This window comes from Hypanus sabinus, chromosome 27 (genome assembly GCF_030144855.1).
Source record: "Hypanus sabinus isolate sHypSab1 chromosome 27, sHypSab1.hap1, whole genome shotgun sequence".
Lineage (NCBI taxonomy): Eukaryota > Metazoa > Chordata > Chondrichthyes > Myliobatiformes > Dasyatidae > Hypanus > Hypanus sabinus.
The window spans coordinates 25171735-25190355 of record NC_082732.1 but is presented as its reverse complement, the minus strand read 5'-3'; the positions used below and the strand labels follow the sequence as shown (position 1 = coordinate 25190355).

The 18621-nt window shown below is 46.5% G+C and overlaps 1 protein-coding gene across 1 annotated transcript; it reads left to right on the top strand.

Moving 5' to 3' along the window:
* The first annotated feature begins 448 nt into the window (after nucleotides 1–448).
* LOC132381903 (splicing regulatory glutamine/lysine-rich protein 1-like) lies at nucleotides 449–11916 on the top strand. Its single transcript, XM_059951616.1, has 2 exons — nucleotides 449–2233; nucleotides 11910–11916. The coding sequence occupies exons 1-2, from the start codon at nucleotides 546–548 to the stop codon at nucleotides 11914–11916; spliced, it is 1695 nt and encodes a 564-aa protein (XP_059807599.1). The 5' UTR covers nucleotides 449–545.
* Nucleotides 11917–18621: the final 6705 nt, after the last annotated feature.

The window sequence follows — 18621 nt, the reverse complement described above, 5'->3', positions numbered from 1 at the left end:
TTTACTAGTAGGAAAGGTCAGAATTGTGAACTGCAGGTGTATGATGGTCACGAAGAATTTTAATTAGAAATTCTTGAGGTATTTTTATTCCTAGGGAATGGTGTGAATGTAAAACTTGTTACCAGTAAGGCTGGTTGTGATGAACAGCATCGATATATTAAAGGACAGATAGAGCAACACATGAAGAAGAAATAAGAAGGTTATCATGTCAGGAGCTGTGGTGTGGAAAGGAGAGAGACGAGAGTGAGACACGGTGTGGAAAGGAGAGAGACAAGAACGAGACGCGGTGTGGAAAGGAGAGAGACAAGAGCAAGACACGGTGTGGAAAGGAGAAAGACGAGAGTGAGACACGGTGTGGAAAGGAGAGAGACGAGAGCGAGACATGGTGTGGCAAGGAGAGAGTCAAGAGCGAGACATGGTGTGGAAAGGAGAGGGACAAGAACGAGACGCGGTGTGGAAAGGAGAGAGACGAGAGTGAGACACGGTGCGGAAAGGAGAGAGACAAGAACAAGACACGGTGTGGAAAGGAGAGAGACGAGAGCGAGATGCCGTGTGGAAAGGAGAAAGACGAGAACGAGACGCGGTGTGGCAAGGAGAGAGTCAAGAGCGAGACATGGTGTGGAAAGGAGAGGGACAAGAACAAGACGCGGTGTGGAAAGGAGAGAGTCAAGAGCGAGACACGGTGCGGAAAGAAGAGAGACGAGAGTGAGACACGGTGTGGAAAGGAGAGAGACAAGAGCGAGATGCGGTGTGGAAAGGAGAGAGACAAGAGCAAGACACGGTGTGGAAAGGAGAGAGACAAGAACGAGACACGGTGTGGAAAGGAGAGAGACGAGAGCGAGATGCCATGTGGAAAGGAGAAAGACGAGAGTGAGACACGGTGTGGAAAGGAGAGAGACGAGAACGAGACGCGGTGTGGCAAGGAGAGAGTCAAGAATGAGACATGGTGTGGAAAGGAGAGGGACAAGAACAAGACGCGGTGTGGAAAGGAGAGAGACGAGAGTGAGACACGGTGCGGAAAGGAGAGAGACAAGAACGAGACGCGGTGTGGAAAGGAGAGAGACGAGAGCAAGATGCCGTGTGGAAAGGAGAAAGACGAGAGCGAGACACGGTGTGGAAAGAAGAGAGACGAGAGTGAGACACGGTGTGGAAAGGAGAGAGACAAGAGCGAGACGCGGTGTGGAAAGGAGAGAGACAAGAGCAAGACGCGGTGTGGAAAGGAGAGAGTCAAGAGCGAGACATGGTGTGGAAAGGAGAGGGACAAGAACAAGACGCGGTGTGGAAAGGAGAGAGACGAGAGTGAGACACGGTGCGGAAAGGAGAGAGACAAGAACGAGACGCGGTGTGGAAAGGAGAGAGACGAGAGCAAGATGCCGTGTGGAAAGGAGAAAGACGAGAGCGAGACACGGTGTGGAAAGAAGAGAGACGAGAACGAGACGCGGTGTGGCAAGGAGAGAGTCAAGAACGAGACATGGTGTGGAAAGGAGAGGGACAAGAACGAGACGCGGTGTGGAAAGGAGAGGGACAAGAACGAGACACGGTGTGGAAAGGAGAGAGTCAAGAACGAGACATGGTGTGGAAAGGAGAGAGACAAGAACGAGACGCGGTGTGGAAAGGAGAGAGACGAGAGCAAGATGCCGTGTGGAAAGGAGAAAGACGAGAGCGAGACGCGGTGTGGAAAGGAGAGAGACAAGAGCAAGACGCGGTGTGGAAAGGAGAGAGTCAAGAGCGAGACATGGTGTGGAAAGGAGAGGGACAAGAACAAGACGCGGTGTGGAAAGGAGAGAGACGAGAGTGAGACACGGTGCGGAAAGGAGAGAGACAAGAACGAGACGCGGTGTGGAAAGGAGAGAGACGAGAGCAAGATGCCGTGTGGAAAGGAGAAAGACGAGAGCGAGACACGGTGTGGAAAGAAGAGAGACGAGAACGAGACGCGGTGTGGCAAGGAGAGAGTCAAGAACGAGACATGGTGTGGAAAGGAGAGGGACAAGAACGAGACGCGGTGTGGAAAGGAGAGGGACAAGAGCGAGACGCGGTGTGGAAAGGAGAGAGTCAAGAGCGAGACATGGTGTGGAAAGGAGAGAGTCAAGAACGAGACGCGGTGTGGAAAGGAGAGAGTCAAGAACGAGACATGGTGTGGAAAGGAGAGGGACAAGAACGAGACGCGGTGTGGAAAGGAGAGAGACGAGAGCGAGATGCCGTGTGGAAAGGAGAAAGACGAGAGCGAGACACGGTGTGGAAAGAAGAGAGACGAGAGTGAGACACGGTGTGGAAAGGAGAGAGACAAGAACGAGACACGGTGTGGAAAGGAGAGAGACAAGAGCAAGACACTGTGTGGAAAGGAGAGGGACAAGAACGAGACACGGTGTGGAAAGGAGAGAGACGAGAGTGAGACATGGTGTAGAAAGGAGTGAGACAAGAACAGGACGGAGGGGTGGAATGAGATTTAGGTGGAATATCATCACAGATAATGATGAACTTGTCTGAATAATCAGGTTCCATGTTGCATATTGAATAAGATCCTTTGGAGCAAGGAGACAAGAAGTGACGTGTGAGACTCCAGAATCGGAATTAGTTTTATTACCACTGACATGTTGTGAAGTTCGCTGCTTTGTGGCAGCAGTGCAGTGAAATAGATCAAAAATACTGTAAACTATAATAAGAAACAGGATTAAATAAGTGGTGCAAAAGGAGAGTGAAAACTAGTGAGGTAGTGTTTGTGGGTTCATTGTACATTCGAAAATCTGAAGGAGGAAGGAGGGGAAGAAACTGTTCCTGTGTCTTTGGGCTTCTGGGCCTTCTCTCTGACAAGAGTATTGAGAAGAGGGCAGGGGTTCTAAATGATGGACGCTGCCTTTTTGAAGCATAACCCTTCGAAGGTATTGTTGATGCTGGAGAGGCTAATGCCCGTGGTGGAGCAGGGTGAGTATACAGACTGTAGTTTGTTCTGATCCTATGCAGTGGCCCCTCCATACCAGGCGGTGATGGAACCAGTTGGAATGCTCTCCACGGTACATCTGTAAAAATTTGCTCAAGTCCTTGGTGACATACCAACTCCTCAAACTCCTAGTGAAACATAGCCACTGTCGTGCCTTCTTCGTAATTGCATCAATATGCTGAGCCCAGGATAGACCATCAGAGATGTTGACACCCAGGAACTTGAAACTGCTCACCCCTCGATGACGTCTGGTGTGCGTTCCCTTGACTTCCCCTTCCTGAAATCCACAATCAATTCCTTGGTCTCACTGACACTGTGCAAGGTTGTCGTTGCCATACCACTCCACCAGCTGGTCTATCCCACTCCTGTACGCTTCCTCGTCACCGTATAAGATACTGCTGACAACAGCGAATTTATAGATAGCGTTTGCGCTGTGCCGAGTCGTGGGAGCAAGAAAGAGCAGGGCAAAGCTAAGCGTGCATCTTGGAGGTGTTGATTGTCAGTGAGGAAGAGATATTATTTCTGATCTGCACTGACGGTTGATGGGGAGACCAGTGGAATCACAGATTGAACAGAGTATTTGGAGGGTCTTGTTCCATATTTTAGAATCTTCTTTTTGCTCTCCAGATCCACGTTATGTTGTGCATTCTACAGCGAGATCTTCCTTAATTTTCTTCAGGGGTTTCACATAAATTACAGGAGCTTCATCTTGCACTATGACCTCCAAAGAAATGGTTCACAACCTCAATATTTTACAAGATTAGCTTTCAAAACATTATAATGTCCTTGCGCTGATGGTCTCGCACTGTCTAAACACTTAATCGTACCAAGGACTGAAGAAGCACAAATCTATCAGAGGCTGATGGAAAGCAGAATAAGTGCCTGGAGATAATTGTCTAACTGATTTAAGAAGAGCTACTCTGAGTAGTGTGGATTTGTTTATCACTGGATTCCTCTTGGATGACACCTGTGACAGCTGCCACAACTCATTCCCATGTGAAAGAGAAACTTGCGTAATTGGTTAGCACAAAAAAACAGAATAGAACTTTATTGTCATTGCACAAGACAATGAGATTGCACTCCGTGCAAAAGCAGATATTTACAATGCACCCGGTACGGCTTAATTAAAACAAAAATTCCCATATTTACATGCAACAAGTGACTTTAATAGTCCATTACACCCAAAGGCCATTGGCAAGCTGCGGTGTAGCGTTATTCAACTGCACAACAGCCCTCGGGAAGAAGCTGTTTTTCAGTCTGACTGTCTTGGCCGAGATGTTTCTGCATCTCCTTCCAGCTGGCAGCAGATTTTACAAACAGTATCCGGGATGGGATGGGTCTCTAATGATGTTACGAGCACGCCTTGGGCATCGAGCATTGTAGATTGTTTCTAGGTCTGGGAGTTGAGTCCCGGTGATGTGCTGAGCTGGCCTACTTGTTGCCTGCCATGAAGATCTTAAAAGATTTATCCTCCTTCATATTAATTTGATAGCTTGTGAGAAATTTCTCAGGATTCTTTCAATAATATATGCTTTTAGAGCAGGACTTCCAAACGTTTCCGTTTTGGCCATTTTCTGGTTGTGGATATGTGCATAGTAAGCACCTTATCTCCATCCTGCACTAACATGGCAACCACCTGTGGAGGGAAGGGCCCCATTTGAGTCAGGGCGAGCAGAAAAGCATCTTGGAAATTGGGATCAACAGTTGCATGAGATATTAACTATTCACAGGCCTAGCTGGAGGCAATGAGATGTTTAACAGGATCGTAGCAATGGGAACATAAAACGAGAGGCTCTCAGAGCAACTGCACTGGCAGACATCACAGTACATAGTGTCTTTATGGTCTTCCTGTACTACCGTATAATGTCAGCTTATTGCTGGGGGTGGTGATAGAGCCAGGTATATTAGGGACATTTAAGAGACTCTTAATTTGTACATGGATGAAAGAACAAAGGAGGGTTATGTGGGAGGGAAGGGTAAGATTGAAGCATAGAAGAATGAGGGGAGATTTGATAGAGGTATATAAAGTTATGATGGCTATAGATAGAGTGAATGCAAGCAGGCTTTTTCCACTGAGGCTAGGGGAGAAAAAAAAAAGAGGACATGGGTTAAGGGTGAAGAGGGAAAAGTTTAAAGGGAACATTAGGGTTCTTCTTCATGCAGAGAGTGATGGGAGTGTGGAATGAGCTGCCAGATGAAGTGGTAAATGCGGGCTCACTTTTAATATTTAAGAAAAACTTGGCCAGGTACGTGGATGAGAGGGGTATGGAGGGATATGGTGCAGGTGCAGGTCAGTGGGACTAGGCAGAAAAATGGTTCGGCACAGCCAAGAAGGGCCGAAGGGCCTGTTTCTGTGCTGTAATGCTCTGTGGTTCTATGGTCTTGGAGTATTTTAAACATGATCGGCTGAAGGGCCTGTAGTGGGCTGTATTGTTCTATGTTCTAATGTCATTTCCTCCCCCTTCACCATATCTAATGTACGGAGAAGAGGATGAAGTGGACAATCAAATAAAGGAACTCACTTTGGTTGTTCTTTCTCAGAGAGGTTTCATAGGGTATACTCCACATTCAGTCCATCCAGTCTATGTGGGCGTTTACTCTCTGGCCAAGCTCCCTGCTTCCTTGCCTCGTTTAAAGTTCAAAGTTAATTTTATTATCAAAGTCCATATACAACCCTGAGATTCATTTTCTTGCAGGCATACTCAGTAAATCTATAGAATTCCTAACCATTGCAGTATCAATGAAAGGCTGCCATTCCCTTCTCCTTAAGACAGAAGAAAGTGGGCAAAGAGGAATCTTCCCAGCCTTGTTCTCCTCTCCCTCTGCTACACCCAAATCCAGAATCACATGAGGTCCCTTGGTAATCTTCCTGGGCAATGTTATCACTGCAACCTCTTGTGACAGCGAAGGAGCTTCAATCGATTCCTCGTCGCTGGCTTTGTAAGAGAGGTGGAGGGGAACAGGATCCTCCTGTTCCAAGCACGTTGCTCTGACTGCGAGGAGCACCACTGTGGCAGCCAGGGAGTGCAGGACAACCGGTGAGCTGGCTACGGGATGGATTTGGGGAGGTACGGAGCGCAGTTGAAGAGCACTGGGGCACAGGAGCAGTTGTAATTTCCACAGAGGGAAGCTCAGGGCTCCATTGCATCCAGCAGCTCAGGCCTCGTGAGAAATATTCCAGTAGTTAGATCAGTGTTTGTGGAGCAGATTCATAGACTTCCACCTTAACAACTAGGGCAGCATCAGATGATCCTCTAATTATTAAGCATTAATTACCCCAGGAAATACCCATGCAGGGCCTAAACACTGTTGGAGTGCAGATTCTGCTCAAGGCTGGGTGCTTGAGAACTTGAGTAAGTTTATAGTTGGGCAAATCCAAAAAGGGTAACAGCTGTCCTAATTCATTGCAGGATGCCCCCTCTCCCTCTCCCCAAGCCCTTGGCTGGCCTTTTCATGCCAAGAACGACCTAACCCTTCTCTCCCACTGGCCAATCCACAGCAGGGGTGCTTGAAAAGGGCTACTTTTAATCAGGGCGGGGATCGAGATTTGAAGGCAGAGCTTCGTGGCAGGTTTTCTGATTTGAGGAGTGATAATTAGGGATGACAGCAAAAAAGTAATGGCTGAAATTTCAGGGAAGAAATTCAGAAGGCACAGGATATATACATTCCAAACAGGAAGAAGTATTCTGAAGGCAGGATGACACAACTGCAGCTAACAAGAGAAGTCAAAGCCAACATAAAAGCAAACAAGAGGGTATATAATAGAGCAAAAATTAGTGGGAAGTTAGAGGATTGGGAAGATTTAATATACCAACAGAAGGCAACTAAAAAAAGTCATAAATAAGGTAAAGAATACAAAAGTAAGCTAGCCAAGAATATTAAAGAGGATACTAAAAGTTTCTTCAGAAACACAGAGTGTGAAAGAGAGGTGAGAGTGTTTATCAGGCCACTGGAAAACTATGCCGGAGAGATAGTAATGGGGGACAAGGAAATGGAAGACAAACAGAATACAGTCGGCCCTCCTTATCCGCGGGGGATTGGTTCTGGGACCGCCCGCGGATAGCAAAAAACACAGATGCTCAAGTATAGAATGACGTAGTATTTGCATATAACTTACGCACATCCTCCCATATACTTTAAAACATCTCTAGATTACTAGTAATACCTAATATAATGTAAATGCTATGTAAATAGTTGTTATACTGTATTGTTTATGGAATAATGACAAGAAAAAAGTCTGTGCATGCTCAGTACAGATGCAACCATCGTAGCTCTTCTGGGAATGCTGATGCCGCCTCAGCATCAGCCGATTCCGATTCTCCCGTGATCTTTAAGTTCTTGAGGCTGTAGCGCTTTACATAGCTAGCCAGCCATCCCTTACTAGCTTTAAACTCCTTCCTCTCACTCACAACACAAGTAGTGAATGAACGAGATGCGAGGCAAACAATGCTCAACTTCTGGGTTTTCCCAATCCGTGGTTGGTTGAATCCGCACATGCGGAACCCGTGGATAAGGAGGGCTGAGTGTAAGTATTATCTTCACTGTGGAAGACACTAGCAGTATGGTGAAGTTCCAGGCATGAGGGGTCATGGAGTGTGTGAAGTTACCATTACTAGGGAGAAGGTTCTTGCGAAACTGAAAGATCTAAGGTAAATAAGTCATCTGGACCAGATCGTTTGTACCCCAAGGTTCTGAAAGAGGCTGAAGAGATCGTGAAGGCATTAATGATCTTACGAGAATCACTAGATGATTCTGGAATGGTTCTGGAAGACTGAAAAATTGCAAATGTCACTCCACTCTTCAAGAAGGGAGAGAGGCAGAAGAAAGGAAACTATAGGCCAGTTAGTCTGACCTCAGTGGTTGGGAAGATGTTGGAGTTGCTTATTATGAGGTCTCAGGGTATTTGGAGGCATATGATAAAATAGCCCGTAGTCAGCATGGGTTCCTTACGGGAATCTTGTTGAATTCTTTGAAGAATAACAAGCAGGAGAGACAAAGGAGAATCAGTTGATGTTGTGTGCACGGATTTTCTGAAGGCCTTTAACAAGGTACCACACATGAGGCTGCTTAACAAGCTATGAGCATATGGTATTACAGAAAAGATTCTAGCATGGATACAGCAGTCATGAGGAAATCTGCAGATGCTGGAAATTCAAGCAACACACACAAAATGCTGGTGGAACGCAGCAGGCCAGGCAGCATCTATAGGGAGAAGCACTGTTGACTTTTCGGGTCCTGACGAAGGGTCTCGGCCCGAAACGTCGACAGTGCTTCTCCCTATAGATGCTGCCTGGCTTGCTGTGTTCCACCAGTATTTTGTGTTTGTTATTAGGATAAAGCAGTGGCTGGCTAACAGGAGGCAAAGAGTGGGAATAAAGGGAGCCTTTTTCTGGTTGGCTGCCAGTGACTAGTGGTGTTCCACAGGGAACTGTGTTGGGCCTGATTCTTTTTATGTTATATGTCAATGATCTGGACGATGGAATTGAGGGCTTTGTTGCAAAATTTGAGGACGATATGAAGATAGGTGGGGGGGCAGGTAGTTTTGAGTAAGTAGAAAGACTACAGAAGGGCCTAGACAGATTAGGAGAATGGGCAAACGAGTGACAGGTGGAATACAATGTCGGGAAGCGTATGGTCATGCACTTTGGTAGAAGAAATGAAAGTGTTGACTATCTTCTAGATAGAGAGAAAATACAACAACTGGAGACACAAGGTGACATGAGGGAGCTTTGCAGGGTTTCTAAAGGTTAATTTACAGATGGGTCTGTGGTGATGAAGGCAAATGCGATGTTAGCATTCATTTCAAGAGAATTAGAATATAAAAGCAAGGATGTAATGTCGAGACTTTATGAAGCACTGGCGAAGCCTCCCTTGGAGTAGTGTGAGCAGTTTTGGGCCCCTTAGAAAGGATGTGCTGAACCTGGAGGTGAGGTGGAGACACAGTCCAGATGCAGGTTTCAACCCAAAGCGTCAGCAATCCCTTTCCTCATGTAGATTTATTTATGTGCTTATTGAGATATGGCGCTGAATAGGCCTCTCCAGCCCTTCGAGGCGTGACGACCAGCAATCCCCCAATTTAACCCTAGCCTAATCATGGGATAATTTACAACGACCAACCAATTAACCCACCAACTAGTAGGTCTTTGGACTGTGGGAGGAAACCCACGCGGTCATGGGGAGAACGTACAAACTCCTTATGGCCAGTGGTGGGAATTGAACCCAGGTTGCTGGTACTGTCAAGCGTGGCCCTCTGAGATCCCCAGCTGATTGCTTGTTGCCTCATATTTGGACCTCTAACGTGCAGGGCAACAGCATCAGAAACCAGCCTGTCCGTGCTTAAACCCACCCTCACCGTCCTCTCTCAGCCTTCGCTTCATTCCAGTGGAGCAGTTGGCAGCACGGCAAGGTACAGGCATTAAATCGACTTGCTCCCTGTTGTCTGACAGCCATTTTCACCAATTATCACAGTCCACAGGTAGGTTAACAAGCCTTTCAATGCTTGCACTGAATTGCAGCGCAGTAGCTGTTTCAGAAATGTTAAAGCATTATTGATGCATCATGATCAGCAGGCGTTAATTGACATTCTTACAAATTACATGCTTCAAAACCACATTCCTGCAAGTTTTACAGTTTGTTAATTTGAGGAAAAATGAGTAAGCCTGCCATTTCTTCTGACAGGCTCTAATTGCAGGTTTAGCTGGGTACACAGAATGATTTTCGCTGCTTAATCTGTAAAAGTTCAGGATATCCACTTCATACACCAGGCTTCAAACCACTGGTGGGCTCATAGAGTCGCATTACCTAGGTTTGCCTGGACTGCTCTAACTGGGCTGAGATTTGGCGCATTTATATCAGACGAATGGCTGAATACTCTGAGAGACAATCACCCTCATCTGTTACCTGAGCCCATGTAAGCACGGCAAGAGCTTACACACCCTGGTGTTACAGGATATTGGCATTTATCATAAACAAGCGAGGGAAATGATTGTAATTACGGCTGCTGTGTCGCTACAAGTAATGGCTTCATGATTACCACGCGATGACAGTGAACAATTCTGTGATGAACTGTAGTTCTTTTGTGATGAACTGATTCTGTGCCAGATAAGTCTTGGATAAACTAGTAAAACTGGCTCAATTCTTAATCAGAGATTAATTAGCAAATTCCATTCATCTGAGCAAGGCACTTTCTGTGTCTTCTGATTATACCAATGCCCCGAGGCCATGTGAATGCTGCCACAGCAAGTGATAGATTTCCAAATAAACTATTGTCTAAAATACAGGGGAATCTAAACTGGAGGATCAGAGAAACTCAGGTGACACAGTAATGAGGGCCTGACTGATGAGTTTGCAATTTCTCCAGCTATTGGTGACCTTCCCATCCATGCCCGAATTACCGTAAAGTGAGCAGCATTGGATTCAGTGAGGAATTAACCCACCGGGCGGTGCGGTAGTGCAGTGGTCAGCTCAATCCTTTACAGTGCCAGCGACACGGTGAGGAATTTGTACATTCTCCGTGTGACCATATGGATTTACTCTTGATGTCCTGGTTTCTTCCCACGGTCCGAAGGTGTACTGGTTGGGACGGTTAGTGGTTATTGTAAACTGTCCCGTGATTAAGCTAGGGTTATATCGGGGATTGCTGTGTAACTGGATTTCCTCCGGGTGCTCCGGTTTCCTCCCATAGTCCAAGGCTGCACTGGTTGGCAGGTTAACTGGTTGTTGTAAAACGTGCTGTGAATAGGGCAGTGGTTGCCGGGCAGCGCAGCTCAAAGCGCTGGGCTCAGGCCTATTCCCAGCTGTATCTCAATAAAAAATATAAAATAGAAATAAAATAAATTGTGTAGTGCCCTGTTTCAAATCTTTACTTTTACGCTGTAGGTATTTCATTTAGCAGCTCTGTTCTGCTTTCAGCCTGTTTGTTGAAGATAAGGGATGATGTAGAATGCGTGCCATCCAATTAGCGGCAGGTTTTTCTTGGTGAGGGACAATAAAATTGCTCTTGGGACTTCTGTTTGAGAGGAGATGAAGAGAGAAGATGCCGGGGAGAATGGTCGTAGTGTGCAATCTGGTGGGAGACCCGTTTGTTCGAGGTGGGTTGTGAGCAGCATTCGGAAGGTGGTGTGTGTTTTCACGTTGACCGAGGGCCCAGCGCTAGAGCTCCAACTTGTGCACATTTGACTGTTTAATTAGAATGGGCCCTTTCCTTTTTGTTATTCTTTACTAATGTTTCAGTTAAGATTTATAAATATAATTCCTTTAATTGTACACAGTGTACTGTCTGTTATTTCGTGGCACTGATCTGTAACAGGGGAGCAAATGACACAGCAGGCTTGGTGTGGGATCGAGCGCACCTCAATCTCACCAGGTTGTCTTCTCCAGGCTTACACAGCCGAGGAAACCAAGGTGTTTTCAATTGTAACATAAGTTTGCTTATGTTGGATTAGGGCATACAATTGTCGTTCTCCTTGATTTATCTTGTTGTTTAACTTTCCTGTACTTCCTTGTATTTTTATATAATTGCCTGTATACACGTAATTGTTCAGTCAATCTTCCAGTAATTATAGTCTCGCTGATTCTGCATTTTCTCAGCTTTTCTGCAGTTAATTATAGATTAATTGTTATCACTGCAGTTTTCTTTGTCTCTAGTCAGAGTATGAGGTAACCACAACTTCTGTTCTTTCCTCTTTCGTTCTTCGTTCTTGTTAAACTTAATAAAACAGCCAAATGCAACATGGTTTATACCTTATTCTTGACTTCTGAGGAAACTTTGGGCCATAGAGACACCAGGATCCAACAGCTATTAAAATAAAAAAAAAGGCAGAAACTGGAGAGTTGAGAAAAAAGCACAAAGCTCCCTGGTCAGGTGATTTCTGCACAAAGAGAGTTAACATTTCAGTCTGAGATTTTTATTTTGGAAGTTCTGGTAGATGGTCGTTGACCTAAAATGTTAACTTCATTTCTCTTTCCACAGGTGCTGACTGACCTGCTAGGTGTTCCTGTTTTAATTGTTTATAAGCTGAGCACAGTGATCAACTTTAATGAAAGAACTTCTAAAATGCACTAATGTCATGAAGTCATCCCATGTTTTTGGAAACCTTGGAGACACGGTTTTATAGCTGAGAGAATCTCCTAGCTGGGAAGGTTAGCACGCATCTCTGTTCAACCTAGCCTTACTGAATTCCTCAGATCTTAATAGTAATATTGCAAACAAATTAGTATTCATGGTTAATGTTGTAAGTCCAGAACCCTTCACCTGAACCATTCTGATGAATGGGCTGGGAACTGAAATGTTAATTGTATCTCTTTCTACAGAGCAACACACACAAAATTCTGGGGGATCTCAACAGGCCAGGCAGCGTCTATGAAAGTAAGTCCTGCTGAATGGTCTCGGCCCGATATTTTGCCTGTACTTTTTTTCCACAGATGCTGCCTGGCCTGCTGAGATCCTCCAGCATTTTGTGTGTGTCGCTCGGATTTCCAGCATCTGCAGGTTTTCTCTCATCTCTTACCACAGATGCTGCCTGACCAACTGAGTATATTCTGTTTCTGTTTTGTATTTCCAGCATCTGCAACTGACTTTTTTTTGTGTGTGTGATTTTTGGTAATTTCTGGAAGCTGCTTGTGGACAAGTCTAACTAGCAGAGACTAAAAAATCTGTTCGGGCATCTGGTTTTAAAGGGGATGATGTTGTCAATCTAGTTTGATATCTTTTTCCTCACCCGCAGCTAACAAAGGTCTGTCAGTCACAGATTTAAAATTAAGCATTGACTCAACTTCTGTGTCCACTGATAAAGAGAGTGCATAGGAAGGGTCTCGGCCCGAGACGTCGACAGTGCTTCTCCCTGTAGATGCTGCCTGGCCTGCTGCGTTCCACCGGCATTTTGTGTGTGGTGCTTGAACTTCCAGCATCTGCAGATTTCCTCGTGTTTGCATAGGAAGTTTGTAGCTTCACTTCTGCAGGGCATGACTCTGATTTCTTAAATTCTGCCCCCGGGAATTACACTCTTTAATCACCAGAAATAGTCTCCCCCCCCCCCCCATCCATCAAATCAAATCTCCTTAATATCTTGAAAATGTATCTCAAATTACCCTGCAACTGAGACGAGAAACCTAGGCAAGGATGGTAAAGACCCAAGTGCTGGAGTATTGGAGACTAGAATGGAGACCCGATACGATTCTGAGACGAGGACAGGGTTTTAAAGTAGGTGCGAGGCAACGATCTAAAGCAGAGCTGATGACTGGACGCTGAACCTCAGTTCAGGTGCTCTTTAAATATTAAAATCCTGGCGCCAAAACATGGCCGCCAATTAGCGGGGCTGGCCTGAATCTTCAAAGGGGCCGTGCCAGCTCGCCATATTCCGGAGAGCTGCGGCACGTGAACCCTGGAAGCTGGTGTGGTCGGGTGCGTGTAACTTTCTAAGTCGACAATCTTGTTGAGAATTCTTTTTTTTTTGACTAACAGAGCCACACGTTCAAGGGGAATCTGAGGGCATTCTTATTCACGTAGTTTAGGTGTGGAACAAGCTGCCAGCAGAATTGGTAGATAAGAATACAGCTGTAACATTTAAGAGAAGTTTGGACAGATAAGTAGATGAGAGGGATATAAAGAGCTGTGCTCCAAGTGTAAGTAGATAGACTGGTTTGGCATGGACTAGATAGGCTGAAGGGCCTGTTTTGGTGCTGTAATACTCCATGACCCTATAAAACTATGTGGACAATGTTAACAAACTGCCAACCTGATTTCCCCCATTTGGGGCTGTAGGTGTCCCCAGTGTTATAGCTGATGGTCCATCTGTTTTGCAGAATAGTTGGAGACATTGGAAGCACTGTAATTTCAGACTCACAAGCTATGAGCCTGGCCAAAGAATGCCCGATTGTGATCAGCGATTGCAGATAATGAACGCTGCTAATGGATTCAGTGAGAAATCTGTACATTTCTCGGCTTTAAAGCCAAAGGGAATTCCAGGATTCCAGGGATTCTAGCGTAGGGTCTATCAATTGACAATTATTCTATGTGATCACAGCTGTATGCGACTTTCCCCGGCTTTGGACACACCTGAAGTATTGGCAACAGTTCTGGTCAGTCCCCCTTATAGGAAGGATGTTGAGGCTTTGAAGAGGTTTACCAGGATGCTGCCTGGTTTAGAGAGCATGTGAGGCTGGGTAAACTTGGGCTGTTTTCTCTGGAGCACCGGAGGCCGAGGGGAGATCTGATAGAGGTTTACAAGATTATGAGAGGCATGGATAGAGTAGACAGGGCGGAAATGTCTAATACCAGAGGGTTGAAGGTGAGAGGGGGTAGGTTCGTGAGGGGTAAGTTTTTGACTCAGAGTGATGGATGCCTGATATGGTGGTAGAGGGTGTCCCGGGGAGCAGACTGTCCAAATGGCTGAAGCTGAGATGAGAAAGATTCTGGCCAGAGTCAATCCATGCAGAGCCGTGGAGCCCGATAACATACCAGGTCAGGTTCTGAAAGACTACGCCGCCCAGCTGACGGATATATCCGACATCTCTCTGAAACAATCCATTGTCACCTCGGCAACCAGCATCCCAGTGCTGAAGAAGGCAGTACTATCCTGCCTAAATGACTATCGTCCGGTGCATTAACATCAACCACTATGAAATGCTTTGAGTGGCAGGTCATGGAACACATTAAAGACTTTCTCCCAGCTACACAGGACTCTTTCCAGTTTGCTTATTGCTCATCGATCCAGTGAGGATGCAATAGCCTCTGTCCTGTCCCTCCTGTCCTGGAAATGGGGTCTTATATGACAGACTGCTGTTTTTAGACTTCAGTTCAGCGATCAGCACCATCATACCCCAGAAACTAATGGGGAAACTGTCCTCACTGGGTCTCAACACCTCCCACTACAATTGGATACTGGATTTAACAGAAAGGCCACAGTCTGTCCGTGTGGGCAGTAGCGTCTCTGAGCTCTGGCACTCACCAGGACTGTGTGCTCACCCCGCTGCTGTTCACACTGCTGACGCACGACTGTTGCAGAATTCAGCTCAAACTGCATCACTAAGTTTGGCCTTACCAGGAACCATGACGAGATGGAGTATGGAGAGGATGTGGAGCGGCTGGTGGATTGATGTGAGAAGGACAACCTAAGCCTGAACGTTGGGGAAGACAAAGGAAATCTTTGTGGACTTCAGGAAGGTGCAGACGAACCATCCCCCTCTGCGATTTCATGGCTCCTCCGTAGAAAGGGTTAAGTGCGTCAAGTTCCTGGGAGTTCACATCACAGACCTCACCTGGTCCCTCAATGTCACCTTCCTGAACAAGAAGGCACAGCAGAGCCTCTACTTCCTAAGAAGATTGACACAAGCAAGGCTTCCCCCCACAATCACCACCATCTTAACTGTGGTTTACAGGAGCAATACTGAGAGTGTTAAGTTGCATCTCCATCTGGTATGGGAGCAGATGAGCATCAGACCAGAAGTCCCTGCAGAGGACTGTGAGAATGGCTGAGAGGATCAAAGGGTTCTCCCTGGCATCCACTGGGAATATTTATCAGGAGCGCTGCATACACAGAGCCCTTAGTGTTATTAAGGATCCCACCCACCCATCCAGCATCCTCTTTGACTTTCTACCATCAGGCAGGAGACTCCGATGCATAAAAACAGTCAGGATGAGAAACAGTCTCTTTCCCCAGGCCATTAGGCTTCTGAACTCTCTGCTGCAATGTATTTGAAGTGTCGCTGGTTAATCTGTTTCGTACCTGATTATATTTAATATTAATATACTTCACTTTGTTATTCATGGGTGATTCATCTGTAGATTTTATCCTGATGGAATGAATACAGATTTCTTCTTCTGGTAAAAATTCCCGTCCCATTCCCTCTTCTTCTATTTCCCACTCTGGCCTCTTACTTCTCCTCACCTGCCTATCACCTCTCCCTGGTGCCTCTGCTCCTTCCCTTTCTCCTATGGTCCACTCTCCTCTCCGATCAGATTCCTTCCTCTCCAGCCCTTTGTTTTTCCCACCCACCTGGCTTCACCCATCACCTTCCAGCTAGTACTCCTTCCCCTACCCCCACCTTTGTATTCTGGCATCTTACCCTCTTCTCCCCCAGTCCCGAGGAAGGGTCTCAGCCCAAAACGTCGACCATGGGTGCGGCCTGACCTGCTGAGTTCCTCCAGCATCTTTTGTGTGTGCTCTAGATTTCCAGCATCCGCAGGATCTCTTGTGTTTATGAGCAGGAACACCTGCCCATTGTTTTGAGCTTCTTACTGAATACGTTTCAGAAGCACTCAGGAAGGTGGGATAATCGTACTTTGTGTTGTGTTTGAGGTCTCGATCTACTAAGCATTCTTTTACTCAGATAATCCCCTCCTACCACCTTCCCACCCTGCACCCTTCCATCACTCTGCTGTGCTCTCCAGTGCCGATTGTTGCATCTCCAACAGACCAGTGATCCCTCTTCAACAGACCAGGTTGGGGAGCTGATAGGAAATGGTCTTCGCACTGCTCCCTCCCACTCAGCTTCCTCCATCCCTGGCCGCATTCCTGCCCCCATTCCCAGGAGAAATCCTCCCATTCACAGCAGCCCCACAACCCCTCCATTCCCTGCAGCACTTCACCCATTCCCAGCAGGCCTCTTCCATTCCCAGCAGTACCCCTGCCCCAATTCCCAGCAGAATTCCCGGCTCATTTCCAGTAAAAATCCTGTCCCTGTTCCCACAGAACTGCAGCCTCTATTCCAAGCAGACCTCCTTCCCTGCTCCCTGTGGCACCTGACTCAGGCGAGTGTGCACCTACTATTCCATCTGCTTCGCCAAGCCAAAGTCAGTCAGTATCAGTGAAACCGGCAGTAATGAGCCCAAGCCGGTTACTTCATGAAACGTGCTGGTGAGTGAGCGCATTTCACAGCAAACAATGGCATTGGCTCCTCAACAGCGGTCTCAACGTGGAGCAGGTTGGTAACTCCGTGAGGCGCTCACCGGGGAATCAGCAGTAAGTACACGGGGAGAGACAGTAACTCAGTGTCCCTCACTCCATGGGGAAGAAAGCAGTCAACCTACACGCGAGTTTCCCTCAGTTTCCTCAGAAATCCCAAAGGGTTGGTAGGTTAATTGTCCATTGTAAATAGCCGTTAGTTTATAAATGAATGGAGTAGCTGATGAGAAGGTAAGGGGAATAAAAATGGATTAATATTGGACTAGTGTAAATGTGGGGTTGGTGGCTGGCATGGATTTGGAGGGCTGAAGGGCTTGTTTCCATGTTGTATCTCTTTATGACTCTACAATATTACATCATAGAGAGGTAATAGTAGAGTTTAATGTTCAATCAGTCAGCAGCTGTTACTCCAGGGGCCTGTCAATCTCACGGCTATAACAAAACCGGAAAGTACCGGAAGCTCTCAGGCTGCCTCTGCTGGGAAAGGAACGGAGTTAATAACCCAGTTTCACCAGACGCTGGAAACCCTCAGCAACATGCACAATGTGCTGGAGGATCTCCGCAGGTCAGGCAGCATCTGTGGAGGGGAGTAGACAGTCGACGCTTCAGGACGAGGCCCTTTATGAGGACTCGTGATGAAAGGTCCCAGACTGAAGCTTGGATTGTCTATTTCCCTCCATAGATGCTGCCTGACCTGCTGAGCATAAACACTAGAGATTCTGCAGATTCTAGAAATTCACACAGAATGCTAAAGGTCATCAGCAGGCAGAATGATGAGTGCTGACAAAGGTTCTTGTCCAGAAACATCAGCCGCTTATTCCTCTCCAGAGATGCTGCCTGAACTGCTGAGTTCCTCCATTGTTTTGTGTGATATATGCCTGACTTGCTGAGCATTTTGTGTGTTGTGACAGTTCAGTTGGAACCCTTCGTCACTCGGAAGGCAGATCTCTGACCTGAGACGCTGACTGTTACTTTCCCCACAGTCCAACCCTGACATCCAGCAGGACCTGTTTCTGTTTTAAACTTCCAGCACACATATCCTTACCGGATTCTCACAACAGTGAATCTGCATCTGCTCTGTCGTGCCGCAGTCAGCGCCTTCTACGCTCCGTTAGAGTAACAGGCACTGGGAATCTGCTCCAGCGGGCCACGGTGCATCGCCAGCTGTCTCCCTGTTACACTGGTCTTGAAGCAGCATCGAAGCAGAGACTGGCAAATGTATCTATGAACCCTTCAAGCATATGTTGCTGGATTAGAACACATTATCCCAGGGAAAGGACGGGAGTGAATAAACACCTACAACACCAGGAAACAGCCAATCAGTAATGTGAAATTGGTTTGAGGTATATTTCTTATCGTAACTTATAATCTTTAATCTCTTGCAATGCACTGCTGCCATAAAGCAACACACTTCATGACATATGAAAGTGATAAAGAACGTGATTCTGGTAAAAGTGAACGAGTTACGTTGTAAAACAGGTGATAAGTTGCTCAGTGGCTATTCCACTGCAGACTTGGCATTTCTGAGTCTGCCTCACTGTATAGCAGGTTTATTGTCTGATCTCCACATTGGCGAGTGAGTGCCACAAGGCAGGCGCTTACTCAGCACCAGGCACCCCACAAAACAATCAGCAGGCTAACTCAGTGCACGGGACGATCAGTGCCCATTAAAACGTGAAGCAGATAATTGTAGTGTCAAGTCTGACAGCGTGAACATCGAGTTCTCTAACTTCTGGCAATCACTTCTCTCTGTCTCTTCCCCCCCCCCACTGTTTTATT